The sequence below is a fragment of the Marmota flaviventris genome, chromosome 9 (genome assembly GCF_047511675.1).
Source record: "Marmota flaviventris isolate mMarFla1 chromosome 9, mMarFla1.hap1, whole genome shotgun sequence".
NCBI classification, from domain to species: domain Eukaryota; kingdom Metazoa; phylum Chordata; class Mammalia; order Rodentia; family Sciuridae; genus Marmota; species Marmota flaviventris.
The window spans coordinates 61,353,838-61,367,945 of NC_092506.1; the positions used below are offsets into that span (position 1 = coordinate 61,353,838).

Genomic DNA, 14,108 nt, shown 5'->3' on the forward strand with positions numbered 1-14,108 from the left:
AGTTAGGGCATCTGTGACACCAGCCTGGGTCCCTACAGCCCGAAGCATCCTCGGGACGGAAGAAAATAAAAGACTCTGGTTTTCTAAGCATCCTTCACTTTAGAGTTCAGTCCGGGCGCATTTGCGTCAAGGAACGCTGGACTTGGCCTTGGAGGCCCCGCCTCCGGAGCGCGCCAACAGGCAAAGGGGTAGCTGACCCAGGGGCCTAGAGTCTGGTCCCAACTTATTACCCCTGACAGCAAGAGGAGCACCCTGTGAGGCAAAAATTTTCTGGTGGGGCCCCAGCGGCGCAGACATGCGGCAGCTTCCCCCGAGGGGTGCACTCAGCTCCTCCGCCCCCACCACGCCCTTGGTACGGCCCGGGGATTCCCCGCCACCGCCCGACCCCGACGTCCCGGAGTCCCCGAGAGGTCCCGCCCCCCGCCCCCGCCCCCGCCGCTCCTGCTACAGAGCGCGGCGCCCGGGGCACTGGCTGGAGACCGGGCGATGGCAGGGCCCGAAGCATCCTTCGACCCCACCTCGGGTTGGAAGCGCCACATTGTGCGGCAGCTACAGCAGCGGGACCGCACGCAGAAGGCACTTTTCCTGGAGCTGGTGCCGGCCTGTGAGTGTGCCCTTGGGCATCTTAGAAAATGGCCATTGAGGAGGCTGGGCTCCCGGCCTGGGAAGAGGGTTTGGCTCTTCAAGCCGTGACCCAAGTGCTTCGGCGCCTTCTGGCTTCCGAGGCCTTTCGACTTGAACCTGTCTGCCACGCTCCACTTCTGAATGGCCAGGATTCCCGTCCCTTCCAATCCAGGCTCTGCTTAGAACTCTCTTGGGCGGAGAGATCCTTGTTGATACCCCCTCAAGGCTCGGCTCAACCCCCACGAGCTGGGTTTCCTAGAACGTTTGCCCTTGAGTATTGTTTTTACCAGGTCTTTTGTGCTTTCCTCCCTCTCAGATGGTCCCCAGGACCAGATCAGACCATTTAGTCTCTAACCCAGTGAAGGAAGGCTGGACTATCCAGAGCAGCCGCTTGTTGGTGGATCTAGGGTAACAGTGAAACTCTTATCTCTAAGGAGAAAACTCTGAATCTGGGTTCTGCTGCCGCCTATAGATGATTGGAACACATGAAGCTTCTCTGTGCTCAGCACACCCCAGCCTGAGGGAGAAGCAGGGGCCCGCAGGATTTCTAAGGGAGCTGGGAAGTCAGATTCTTTTGGAGCGTTCTGGGCAGCTGGAGTGTGCGTTGGGGGTAGGGGTGGGGCAGTTCAGTTTGGGATGAACAAGAGTGGATCTGTGTGTAGGACCATTGGTCACCTGAGATTGTATGTTTGGGGTTGGAAGTTTTAGTTTTTTTCACTAGTTCCAGCCTGCCCTGGAACTAGTGAGAAAAGTTTGGGGTTGGCCACAATCCCTGCTGCTATCTCACTGTAGCTAATCTTGCTAAGTCCCCAAGAATGAATCTGTTTCTTATCCTGGGAAATCACTCTGCAATCTTCCAGGTGCTGGGCCTTTTTCTTGATGGTCTTGAGGCTTTCCCCTACCTCCAGGCAGCCTCACTTAAGGACTCCGATAGACAGGGGAACCTCCCAGTTTTAGGAAAGAGTCACCCACAGTCCCTTTTTGGGACTTCCAAATCTAAGGGTCTGGAGCAACCCAGAAGGCTGAAATCAGAAAGACTGAAATTCCTGTTATCTCTGTGGTCTTGGGTAGTTCATGTCCCTAAGCCTCAGATTTATTCTATATAAATTAGGCATAATTTAACCTTTTTAAGATTTGCTGGGGACCAGTGCTGTGCCTTTACTACAGCTGAGGTGGGGTTTTGTATGAGAACTAGACTAAATCCAGGGACCTCTGTCAAGGTGACAAGCAGGGCCCTGGGTGAGGGAAGGAAGCTGAGAAGCTAGGCCTGGGCTTACCACCCCCCAGCCTGCTCCGGAACTGAAAAGAGGAAGTTATCGTGGATGGTGGTGGGTGTGTGTAATCCAGGGTCTAACCACCTAACCTAAGAAGGTCTGTTGGATAATTGCTCAAGGACTTTCTATTTTGACCTGGGGGAACTTGCACCAACTCTGGGGAAGTTAGGATTACTTTAGTGTGAAGTTAGAGCCCTTGAAGGGGAAGTGACTTGCTGAAGGTCATAGCTAGTACAGCTTTTTGTTTCATCATGCTCTGGAGCCAACCCTGTCTGGGGCAGAGGTGAATCAATCCTAGGCCCCTTGCATCCTTCAGGACCCTCATCAGGCAGGACTCAGCCATCCTGTTGCCAGCAGTAGGGGTCCTTCTGTCCTTGGGAGAACAGGTCTTCTCCTGGGTGACATGGTGGTCTATGCCAGCACTAAAGGTCCTGTAGAGATGCACAAACAACTCTCAGGCAAGGGGCACAACCCATCCACCAGTAGCTGTCTCAATCCCAGCATCCCTGGACTCCTGCAGCCTTTCTAGCCATAGGTAACTTGTATGCTAGGGGTTGGCTGGAAAGTGTCTATCTCTGCCCCAACTCACCCTCTTGCACCCCCAGATAATCATCTCCTAGAAAAAGCTGAGCTGTTGGCCAAGTTCTCAGAGAAGCTTCATAAGAAGCCAAATGATGTTACTTCTGCCACCCATCAGAGCTTCTGGTAAGTATATGTATCAGTGATCATAAAAGGCTGCCTGTTTCTAGTTCCTCCTGCCCACCAGCCCCCATGCTGGGTCATATTCTCCCAGCACCTCAATGGCTCCTGGCTGCTACTCAGGGGTGGTTCTGGAGAGGCAGGCCCTCCCCCAGGCCAGCTGCTTTAAAATCTCCTTTCTCCTTCTTTCTCTGCATTTTCCTATCCCTTTCACCTCCTAACCCTGCACTCCTATCTTTCCCCCTTAGCCTTTTTCCATCTCCCTGTTCCTTACCTGGTGCCTACAGAAAGGATCTTGCTCCCTATTCCAAAGAGAGAGAGAGTGAAGACTAGATCAAGGAATGGGTTGGGGCTAGAGTTAGCAGGTGTTTTTTGAGGAAGGTCCTTGGCAAGGAAACACAAGGCCAGAGCACAGGACTCCTGAAAGCTCATTTCTGAGATTTGCTCTTTCCTTTTTTTCTTTTTGTGGTGCTGGGGATGGAACCCAGGGCCTCTCCTATGCTAGACAAGCACTCCACCACTGACTGCTCTTCAGTCCTTGCTTTTTCCTTGAGTGGCTTTCAGGCTTCCATTTTCCTCAAGAAAAAGTTAACGGCTCTTATTTCAGGCTTTTCATGGGACACTGGGAGCCTTTGAGCATTGGGGTGAATGGAGGGGACATAAGCACCTCTCTCTGGTTGGTTGGCAGGGAGGAGTCAGGGCCTGACTCAGACCAAAGCTCACCACCAGGCACTCTGAGGGTGAAGTGGCAGGAGGAGGAGGAGGAGGGGCTCCGCTTGGACTGTGGTGAGGTAAGCTGGGAAGGGATCAAGAATGGGGCAGGGCCAGGATCCAGGACTTTGGGGCAGGGAGATACTGTCAAGGGAACCAGGAAGTGAGCAGAACTTCCTGTGTTTGCTGCATCCCCTAAAATCTGGTGCTGCAAGCACTGAGTGAGCCCTAGTATATCAGGCCTGGAAATGAAGCTGGGAAGGGTGTCAGTGTGCCCCTTGCAAGCCCTGGATGAAGTGGGTTCCGACATTGGCTGGAAAGAGTGAGACAAGACTTCAGGGAAGTGGATGACTTGTGTAGGGGCCTGGCAGCCTGTTCCCCCTTTTAGATGGTTTAGCCTACTCTGCTTATTCCCCCACTCACGTGCCTACTCTTCACCCCTTGTCCAGGCAACCCCAGGGCCCAGCATCAGGTGATGGTTAATATATACTTGCAGACAAACAACCAAGATTGATGTAGTCTGTAGGCAGGACTTGGCACTTCCACCTAGCATTACTGCCCTGCCTGTCCCCTGCAATGGCATCTCTTGGTTTCTGTTGTACCCTACTTATTTCCTCTGATTTTCTTCTTATATCTGTAGATTTTACTTCTGAGTTCCTTCTCTGGCTCCTTTCCTTCCTCCCTTTAAATGTGGGTGTTCATTTGGGTGTGCTCATTGGCTCCCTTGGCCACAGGGATTTTCTCTTTCTTTTTCTCTTCTGACTCTCGGACCTGTCTCTACCCAGCCTTCTTTTCTGCACACTGGACTCTTGCTCAGCTGAGACATCACATCTAAAATCATCTCCAGCTCTGGGTGATGGTGCACCCATAATCCCATGATTCAGGAGGTTGAGGCAGGGGGATTGTGAGCTCGAGGCCAGCCTAGGAAACTTATAAGACTCTATCTCAAAATAAATAAATAAAAAGAGCTGGGGATGTAGCTCAGTGGTAGAGTACTCCTGGGTTCAACCCCTAGGGCCACAAATAAAAATAAATAAATAAATATAATAAATGAAGTCACCATCTCTTCCATAATATAGCACTTGGCACTAGGCAAGCATTAGCTTAGTTAATTCTCTACATTGTAGGTACAGAGGGGGAAACTGAGGCTTAGAGAGGTGGATTCTAGATTTGAAACTCCACCCACACAAATCTACTTTTTGTGATTTCTTCATTCTTTCAACAAATATTTATTGACAGTCGCTATGTCCAAGGAACAGGGAGTGCAGCTGTGAACAGACCTGGCCCTGTGGAGTTTTCAAGGGAGGAGAGTGTGATGGGCCAGTAAACATGTGTCCAGTTACAGTAAGCCAAGTCACCTGCCCAACACAAGTGTGGGAAGGGGCTATAGACAAATTGAGAGCCTCTCCCCCAGAGCTGATGCTGTGGTTGCAACTTGATAATGGTGTGACATTATGCCATAACATTTGTAGATTTGTATTCATCAGGATACAGCACAATTTCTTTTTTTTTTTTAAATATTTATTTATTTATTTTAGTTATTGGCGGACACAACATCTTTGTTTGTATGTGGTGCTGAGGATTGAACCTGGGCCGCACGCATGCCAGGCGAGCGCGCTACCGCTTGAGCCACATCCCCAGCTCATATACAGCACAATTTCATCACCACCAGACATCCTTCTTGCTATCCCTTTTTAGTCACACTCACCCTTCCCCAAACATCCTTAACCACTGGTAGTAACCACTCATCTGTTTTCCACCTCTATCATTTGAATTTTTTTCCTATCATTTGAATTTTGACAAGTACCAATAAAAAAATATTGAGTGGTATAACACAACAGAAATGAAAGCAAGTGATAGGTGACGAGGATGGTGATTAGGTTGCTCAGTGGTGAGAAGGATTATAAATATTGTAAATTGGACCAGCTATGAAAGTAGGGGCCCTGTCTGCATGTGCAGGGGGTCTTCCCAGTCCCTTACCCAGGGAGTTGTATCAGTGCAGGTAGACAGCCTCAGCCTCGCACCTCAGTCCATCCTTACCAAGCCCTTGTGAGAAAGTAGCAGGAACAGATGTTAGCAATAAGAGTACCCCCCCACACCCGTCCCTTCTTTGTGATTATTTGCTGGGCCAGAGGTGCTCAGAGTCTGGCCCTCATTTTCCTCTTACCACACTGGTGGGCACTGCCTTGCCTTGGATCTGTTTCTCTCACTGACCCCTCAGCATTGAAAGAAGGGAACCAAATTTCATCTTCATGGCTGGCCCATCTCTTGGCTCTGGGGTTGAAGGAATGTGGAGTGAGGCAGGGGTAAACATGTAATGATTCTCACCCTACTTCTGGGCTGTCAGGGCAGCTCTAGGACTCAGTCTGGGTTCAGTACTCTCACAGTCCATTCCTGTTCTTAGCCTTGTGTGCTTCTGTATTCTGAGATCTGTGCTTGGGCAGGCCAGCAGTTGGTCAGGGATTGTAAAGAAAGCCAAATGTTGGAGAGGCAGGGAATAGAACTCACATCCCTTGAACCCTCCCTGTAGATCAACACTTTACTTGGAGCATGATGTAGTTAAGTAGCTTGAGTTCAAATATCAACTGTCACTTAGCTATGTGATTTTGGACAAGGCATTTAACTTCTCTGTAGCAATGTTCTCATTTGTAAAACGAAGCTGGTGGGTTTACTATATGGTGTTATTATGGGGATTAAAAGAGTTAATATGTGTAGAGTGCTCAGAATAAAACATGGCACGTGTAAATGCTAGATAACCATCTGCTATTATTTTAAATATTTTTCTTTATAATAGTTCTGGGTTGCTCTATGGAGGTAGGGTGAGGGTCATCTCATCTGTACCCCTGCCTCATTCAGCATTCCTTCAACCCTATGGAGGTAGGCACTATCATTCCCATTTTGCAGGTGAGGAAAACGAAGCTTGCTAAGGAGATTCACTTTCCAAGGGACTCTACACCCCTAGGGTCACAGAGAAAATAAGTGGCACAGCACAGCTAGAATTGAAACTCAGGAGTCAGACTTCTGAGCCTAGAGCCTCTGTTGCATCCTTATGCACGATCCTAAACTCATCTGAGCCTTGTTGGGAAGGGGCCGTGGAAGGTGGTGGCAGGCTCTGTCCCTCCAGCCTCTCCTGCCTGAGAGGGGCGTGAAGCCTGGTGTGAGCCCTCCAGAGGTGCCCATGACCACCTGTCCGCCCCCACAGATGGCCTACCAGGTGGTGAAGAAGAGTGCAGCCTTGGATGCCCTGCAGTCAGAGCTGGAGGAGCGGCAAAGCAGGTGAGTACCGGTAGGGTGAAAGGGACCGCGCCCTCCTCTGCCCCAGGTAGGGTTATTGCGTGGCCCCAACAGCTTTCCCCATGACTACCAAAGACCCCTGGTTTGTGTTTGGGGGATGCGAACTGCACGGCTCTGAGGGCGAAGGCTTGGCTGGGGACTTGGCTTAACCACCTGGCTGGCCGGTGGCCATGGGTAGATCTCTCTGGGGTCTTAGGCGGGTCCCCACTGGGCGGTGATGGAAGCTTTTTGGGATGCACTGCCTGCGCTTCGGGTCCTCCAGGCTGGCGGCTGTGGAGGCCCGCGTGGCGCAGCTGCGGGAGGCGAGGGCGCAGCAGGTCAGCCTCGTAGAGGAGCTACAGAAGCAGAATGCGGCGCAGCGGAAGGCCTACGAGGTGCTGCGCGTGCACACTGGGCACCAAGAGGCGGCACTGCGCAGGCTCCAGGAGGAGGCGCTCAATCTGCTGGAGCAGCTCTTGCAACGCAAGGAGCGCGCCGCAGCGGAGTGCAACTTGCGCAACGAGCGCCGAGAGCGGTAGGAGGGCTGGGCCCCAACCTGTTCTGTGGCTAGCGTCCTCAGAGTCTGGCCTCGCCCTTGCCTGAAAGGCAGCGGTGGGGACTGCCCCCTGGGGAGAATGGACTAAGTCAGGCTCGAACCTGAAGGCAGGGGCGTTTGTTACCCCGCCTTGGAATCTTCTGGCTCCTAGGATGCTTTTTTCCCCACTAGGGCCAATCAGGCGCGGGTGTCCCAGGAACTAAAGAAGGCTGCCAAACGGACTGTGAGCATCAGCGAGTAAGAGTGAGGAGGGACCAGATCTGACCCCTGTACTCTGTAGCTGCCGGACTGTCTGCCCATTTTTCCATCTTCCCCACTCCCCCACACTGGTACACCTGACTGCATGTGGACACAGCAGCGATCCAGGGTCCACTGGATCCTTGAAGATCTGTGTGAGCAAGTTCATGTGCCCACCGCACATCCTCCTTTCCACTCGGACCCTTCCATGCTCGGAATTCACATCTTCACCGTAACCAGTGCTTGGGCAGGGAGGGGCTGGCCTGTTGCTTTGGTCTTCCTGAGCTTTATTCCTCTCTCCCAGGATTCCACACACTCTACATGATGGGATCAGAGATCAGACAGAGACTCTGGCTCTGGCTATTAAGCCTGAGTCCCTGGAGAGTGAGGCTTGTGGGAAGTGGAAAAGGCCTTTCAGGTGAGGACCCAGTTGGCTGTCTCAGAATTCTGAGGCTGCCATTGTCTTCTTCTAGGACCTGGGGCCAGCTGGTGGGTTGGGGCTAGGAGTTTGGGGAGAAGCTGGGGTACAGCCCAGGACTGGTCTGACCTACAGTGCTTGGGGTAGTTGGGGTCATTTTCACTGAACATGCACTGCTTTCTCTTCTTCCTAGGACCAGAGCTCTGGGGTGGGGTTTAAGGCTTGTGAAGGGGTGTCATGAGGAGGGAACTGTGGGCAAGGCCCAGGGCTCATCTGTCCTAGGCATGTATATATGTAAACACAGGTGTGTGCATGGGTAGGTATACACAAGGACATGGGCATATGTATGCACGAGCTTGGTTGCGAATACCTTAGTGTGTATGAACATAAGAACAAATGTAGATGTTTGCTCACACTCTCAGTCCCCCCAAGTCTTGATTTACTTGTCATTGAGGCTGCTCTCTCCTGGCTCCATTTACCAGCCTGAAGGCTCTTCTCCTCAGTCTTTTCTTGTAGGTCCCTGGTGTCTAGGTCCTGGGATAGTGAAGGAACCTTGCGGAGGGGCTTGAGAAACAGGTCTCCAAAGTTCTTGGCAGCCCTGGTGGGCATTTCTGAGATTACTCAACAAGCTTAGGTTTCCCCTCCTCACTGCCCCCAGCCTTGTCCCAGCCTGAGGCCACTTCATCTGCCCACTCCCATATGCCCTAGCTCAGCCTCCCAGGAGCTTTTGTATGTGAGCATTTGCTGAGGGTGGGGGAGTTGGTAGTTCTTACCATCATGGTAGAGACTTCCATTGTCAAGTCTCTCCCTGCTTGCATTTTCCTGGGTTGGTCTGGCTTACAACCCTCCTGATCTTCAAGGAGTCAAGTTCTTGTTCTAGGCTCTAGAGATTATGAGTCCTCAGATCTCCAGCAAAGTATAGGGATGAATGATTGCTATCTGCACATCTACCAGCCAGTCCCTTAGCACGTGGTTCTCGGTTCTGCCCCAGGTCTGCCTCAGCCACCTCTCTGACTCTGTCCCACTGTGTGGATGTGGTGAAGGGGCTGCTAGAGTAAGTGTGTGTATTTGTGTATGTGAAGGGGTTGGGCCTGTTGGAGCCTCATGTCAGGCTTCTGGAGCCCAGGCTTGGTCTCTGTATGTGCCTCGTCTGTTCATCCATATGGTGCCTACTGTCTGTGTGTATCTCTTTTGGGCCCCAGAGGCAGGAGCCAGGTGTATGACCTCATTTTGAACCCCTACTCAGCTATCTTCCAGGCTCATAAGGGATCTGTCCTTATCCAAGGTCCTCACAGGGGACCAAGAGTTCCAGCCTGAGGCCAAATGGGAACTCCCACTCAATTGGGAAACTAAGGCTCAGAAATGTAAGAACTCATTCAGTCACAAAGCCAAGCAGTGGCAAGGCCAATACTAACCATTAGCCCTGAAGTTTCTCTGCAACCACCAATCCTGTCCTTGTTCTGTGCTTTTCTGTGTATTCTCCACTCCATCCCGGGTAGATTGGGTTGGGGAACAGGCTGGTTGGATCCTGGGGCCATATTCTGCTACTGCCATGTCTGTTTCCTGTTGCTGCTGCCTTTGGGGAGCTTGAAGCCCCCACATCAGAAGGCCTTGGTGAACATCCTCCTGACTCTACCTCTGCAGTTTCAAGAAGAGGAGAGGTCACTCAATTGGGGGTGCCCCTGAGCAGCGATACCAGAGCATCCCTGTGTGTGTGGCTGCCCGACTTCCTACTTGGGCTCAAGATGTCCTGGTAAGGGAGGAACTGGGCCACATGTGTGGGGGCCAATATGGGAGTGCAGGCACTAGGGGTGTCCCGAGCAGGCCAGGCAAGCAAGACCCCCAGGACCAGCAGGAGTTTATCTCCACAGGTCATTGTGGGAACTGCTCAGGCTTATTACAATGGGGGCATAGACTGGAAAGGGAGATGGGAAGCTGAGAGAGTAGGTGGCCCAATGAGAGTGTTGGGAGACACAGTTGGGAGGCTGCTTCAGGGGACCAGGCAGAAATGAAGATATTTGCTGGGGCTAAGTTTGAAACTCAGGATTTGGGCAGAGACCTGGGGTGTGGATACCAAGCCAGCAGCAGGCTGTATGTGTGCACAGGCACATTGAGAGTGAGCCTGTGAGGGGGCACAAACAAGCATATGTGGGGAAGGCCTGGGTCACTAACCTCCCCTTTCCCCACAGGATGCCCACCTTTCTGAGGTCAATGCTGTATGTTTTGGCCCTAACAGCAGTCTCCTGGCCACTGGTGGGGCTGACTGTCTTATCCACCTCTGGAATGTGGTGGGAGGTAAGGACCCCTCCCTGCAGCCCAACCCAGTACTTTCTCTAAAGATCTACTCTCAGCTTGCTCCTGGGTGGGCATCTTTGTGTTTGCCTCTACCTGGAACATTCCTGTGAGCAATAGCTAGAGAACCCCTCCGCAGGAGCAGGACTCTGAGGATGCCTCTCCGAGGAAGGGTAGAACCCCTAGGCCTGCAAGATGGGGAGGGCTGAGTGCAGATGGGCCTCTGTTGGGGGAGGGGGAGGTCCCTTATCAGTCTTACAGGGACAGACCTTTGAGGAACAAGTCCTTGGGTTCACCAGGCCATCACCTCTTTTGGTATTACTCCACCTGCCAGAAGTCAGGAGACAAACATTGACTGTCCATCTTGTGCTAAGCTCTGTGTTCTATAACTGGGTTAGGGACTCAGAGCCAACCCCTGGGGGCTTCCTAGAGGAGGCAAATCTCCAGCTGGTCTGGCCTGGCTTGCTGTGTGACCTATGGACAGTCCCTTCTCTCTGGTTTTCTCTAGCCCTGTCTGGCAAATGCCTAGCTTCCCCATGAGGCCCCTGCAGCCCAGGCTGTAACTGTACTCCGTGATTCTGTGCTCTAACTTAAGAGAGACTCCTGTTCCCACTCTGGGTTCCAGTTCCTCTATTTTGTGAGTGACCTCATTTCACCTGTTCCTTTCCCTGCTCTCCCCCTGCCCTGCCAGGTCGTCTGGAGGCCAACCAGACCCTTGAGGGAGCTGGTGGCAGCATCACCAGTGTGGACTTCGACCCCTCGGTGAGGGGACTTTGCCCCAGTAGCATGGGATTATCCCCCCACACCCCAGTCTCTATACCAGTGGGCAGAGGCTCCCATCAATAACAGTATCCAAAAGCTGGGTCCTTGGGCTCTTGCATATACCATTCCTGCTGGCCTGAGGCTCGTTTGTCTTCCTTGATGACTTGGGCCATGGGAACCTTTAAGGCCACCCCTACCATAGTTCTCTGGACTGAAAGATGCTGCCTTTGGCCAGGCCTAGACTCAGACCTCTAACACTCCCCATCTCTCCAGGGCTCCCAGGTTTTGGCAGCTACTTACAATCAGGCTGCCCAGCTCTGGAAGGTGGGAGAGGCACGGTCCAAGGTGAGACCTGACTGGGAAGGCAGCCTAAGGGTCAAGGGTCCTTTTTCAGGAGAGGGAGGTGCTATTATGGGGTCTTGGCCATGCCTTTGATCCAGACTTGGGATGGGGGCAGGAAACACTGTCTGGACACAAGGACAAGGTGACAGCTGCCAAATTCAAGCTAACAAGACACCAGGCGGTGACTGGGAGCAGAGACCGGACAGTGAAGGAGTGGGACCTTGGCCGTGCCTACTGTGAGGCTCAGCTCCAACTCCACCTCCCATCCCCCCTTCCCTCAGATACAAGGGAACCTACCCTGCTTTCTGGGAGTGGCTCTGGGATTCAAAGACATTTTGGGTGAAACCTTCCAAGGTCATCCTTCTCTGTGCCCCATTGGTGTTCCCTATCTGATTTCTTCATGACTTTAAGCTTTGGGTAGATGAAGAAGAGGTGGACTGAGTCCTGGGATGGGAAGATCTGGGTTCTAGTCCTGGGAGAACACTGCCCCTTTTGGACCTCAGCATCTCTACGTGTCTACTGTGCTAGTTCCTGACAACCCTCTGAGACCCTGGGCTCTACCCCTTGGTCCCTAGGTTCCAGAACTATCAATGTCCTTTCCTATTGTAACGACGTGGTGTGCGGGGACCACATCATCATTAGTGGCCACAATGACCAGAAGATCCGGTTCTGGGATAGCAGGTGACAGGCAGACTGTGGGTGGCTGGTGGACCTGGGGTCAGAGTGCTGGAGTTCTTGCTCCTTGGCAGGAAGGGTCATGGTGGTTCCTTGGGGGAGTGAAGCTATGGGGCTGGCACCACCAGCTGGTATCCTCTGTTGGGCAGAGCTCCTTGAGGCATAGCACCCCTGGGAAGCTGTGCCACTTTCCTTGTGACTTCTCAGTCCAGTACTGACTGCCTGGGCTTTACAACCAAGATGGACAAACAACTTTTTCCATTTTATTTCTACTTTTTTTCTGGTGCCAGAGATTGGACCCAGTGGTTCACTACCACTGAACTACATCTCCAACCCTTCTTACTTTTTATTTTGAGACTGAGTGTTGCTAAGTTGCCCAGGCTGGGATCTTCCTGCCACAGGCTCCTGTGTAGCTGCAGTTATAGGTATGTGCCTCCATGCCTGGCTACCACGCTTCAATAAAAAAACCAAGAAATGTTTTTAGTTGTTTTTTGAACAGAAGAGCCCAGCATTGGGTGAATGGTTTACAAATGCAGAGCTGGAGCCAGTGCAGGGCCCATGTAGGCTGGTCTTGCTGGTGTGCAGGGACTGCCCTTTGAAGCTCTTCCTTCTCTCAAGTTTTTCAAGACAGACTTTTCATTGCTTTTCTTCCAGTGTTTATTTTAGTGATCCAAGGGTTTCAAGGGCTCCTTCTCAAATCAAAGTCTGACCAAGTTCCTCAGTGGAGGGAGCTGGGTTTAGGGATAAGGGAGATTAGTTACTGGCAGAGACCTGCCTCTGGACTTTGTTGGTTAGGAAGGGGACCACACCTAGTCCCTTCTTTTCAGGAATGGCTTGGGGGACTGTTCCTTACCCCTGTCTCCTCAGGGGTCCCCGCTGCACCCAGGTCATTCCTGTGCAGGGCCGGGTCACCTCCCTGAGCCTCAGCCATGACCAGCTGCACCTGCTCATCTGCTCCAGAGATAATACACTCAAGGTCATTGACCTCCGGGTCAGCAATATCCGCCAGGTGTTCAGGTACTAGCCTCTGCCTGTTGACCCTGTGGCCTTTATTGGGGCAGCTGTGTTTCTCTTTTCCTGTAAAAGTTCTCTGCCTTTCTTGACCAGGACCTGCTGAGGTACCTGACACCTTATAGAGATGGGGCTCTCAAAGCCCCTGGTTGGGGACAGGACTGGCAGTGATCTCCATTCTGACCCCAGCCCTGTTTGTCTTTAGGGCTGATGGCTTCAAATGTGGTTCCGACTGGACCAAAGCTGTGTTCAGGTGTGTCTGTAAGAGCTTGCCCATCCTCGAGTACACCCCACCTGGTCCTTGTGTGTGTCCTTACCTGAGTCCCTTTCTCTTGTTCTGCTGTGGCCACTGCAGCCCTGACAGAAGCTATGCACTAGCAGGCTCCTCAAATGGAGCCCTTTTCATCTGGGATGTTGACACTGGGAAACTGGAGAGCAGCCTTCAGGGCCCCCACTGGTGAGCAGACACTGCCCTCCTACTAGTCCTGCCTGACACCAGGTTCTAACATCTCCCAGCCCCTGTCTCCAAACCTTCACCCCCCCAGCCCTTCACAGCACCCAGGTATCCTTCCACATGTGTTTTATAGATACCCACTTTACAGATGAGGAAATGTGCTCACAGAGGGCCTCAAACTATCTAGGTCCAATACTGGGGAGCAGAGCCAGGCTGCAGACCTGGCTCCTGCTGCCCCTTGAACCCTACTCTCCCTCTCCTCAGTGCTGCTATCAACGCTGTGGCCTGGTGCTGCTCCGGGAGCCACGTGGTGAGCGTGGACCAGGGCAGGAAGGTTGTGCTCTGGCGCTAGGACTACGCCCCCAACAGCCTGGGCTGGAGAACAGCTTCCCTCCGCTTCACAGGGCTCCAGAGCCCACAGGATGGGGGTGGCTTCCAGATTTAATGGGGAAGAAGGCCCAGAAGGACTTGGCGTGTTTGTTTAAAAACAGTGTTCTTGTTTTAAAAAGTCTTTTTAAAATATGTATCTCCTCACTTTTCCTCTCTAAAGTTGGGGGGAGGGTGACTAACAAAATTGTCTGTTTGCATCTTTGCAGCATTTGTGGGGTACAGGGAGACCTGGGCTGGGGGCTCAGGGAAATCTGGTTTGGTCTCCTTCCTCCTCCTGCATAGAGCTGTTTTGGCAGAGCCAGCCCAGCCTCTGCCCAGGGACACAGGTTGCCCAGCTTAATCATGCAAACAGCATGAAGAATGGCTCAGGACAGCCCAAATCAGTGCCTT

General features: G+C 52.4%; 1 protein-coding gene across 8 annotated transcripts; it reads left to right on the forward strand.

Moving 5' to 3' along the window:
• Nucleotides 1–431: 431 nt before the first annotated feature.
• Nucleotides 432–13,850, forward strand: Atg16l2 (autophagy related 16 like 2). 8 transcript variants are annotated; one of them, XM_027942854.2, is made up of 19 exons: nt 432–604; nt 2,504–2,603; nt 3,286–3,388; nt 6,511–6,584; nt 6,865–7,116; nt 7,309–7,374; nt 7,679–7,792; nt 8,784–8,846; nt 9,437–9,545; nt 9,982–10,087; nt 10,776–10,846; nt 11,120–11,191; nt 11,304–11,424; nt 11,764–11,869; nt 12,154–12,288; nt 12,731–12,880; nt 13,080–13,127; nt 13,230–13,331; nt 13,593–13,850. In XM_027942854.2, exons 1-19 carry the CDS (start codon nt 487–489, stop codon nt 13,678–13,680), a joined length of 1,998 nt encoding a protein of 665 aa, XP_027798655.2. In that variant the 5' UTR covers nt 432–486; the 3' UTR covers nt 13,681–13,850. The 8 variants fall into 8 exon arrangements, with proteins under 8 accessions (XP_027798655.2, XP_027798657.2, XP_027798658.2 ...); XM_027942856.2 differs by lacking the exon at nt 13,230–13,331; XM_027942857.2 differs by lacking the exon at nt 12,154–12,288.
• The last annotated feature ends 258 nt before the right edge of the window (nt 13,851–14,108 follow it).

Excerpts from the sequence above, each read along its gene's own strand:
- Atg16l2 (XM_027942854.2), top strand. The coding sequence starts at position 487 with ATGGCAGGGCCCGAAGCATCCTTCGACCCCACCTCGGGTTGGAAGCGC. Across the intron at positions 12,289-12,730 it reads CTGTGTAGCTGCAGTTATAG|GGGTCCCCGCTGCACCCAGG; the intron begins GTATGTGCCTCC and ends CTGTCTCCTCAG. Across the intron at positions 12,881-13,079 it reads AATATCCGCCAGGTGTTCAG|GGCTGATGGCTTCAAATGTG; the intron begins GTACTAGCCTCT and ends GTTTGTCTTTAG.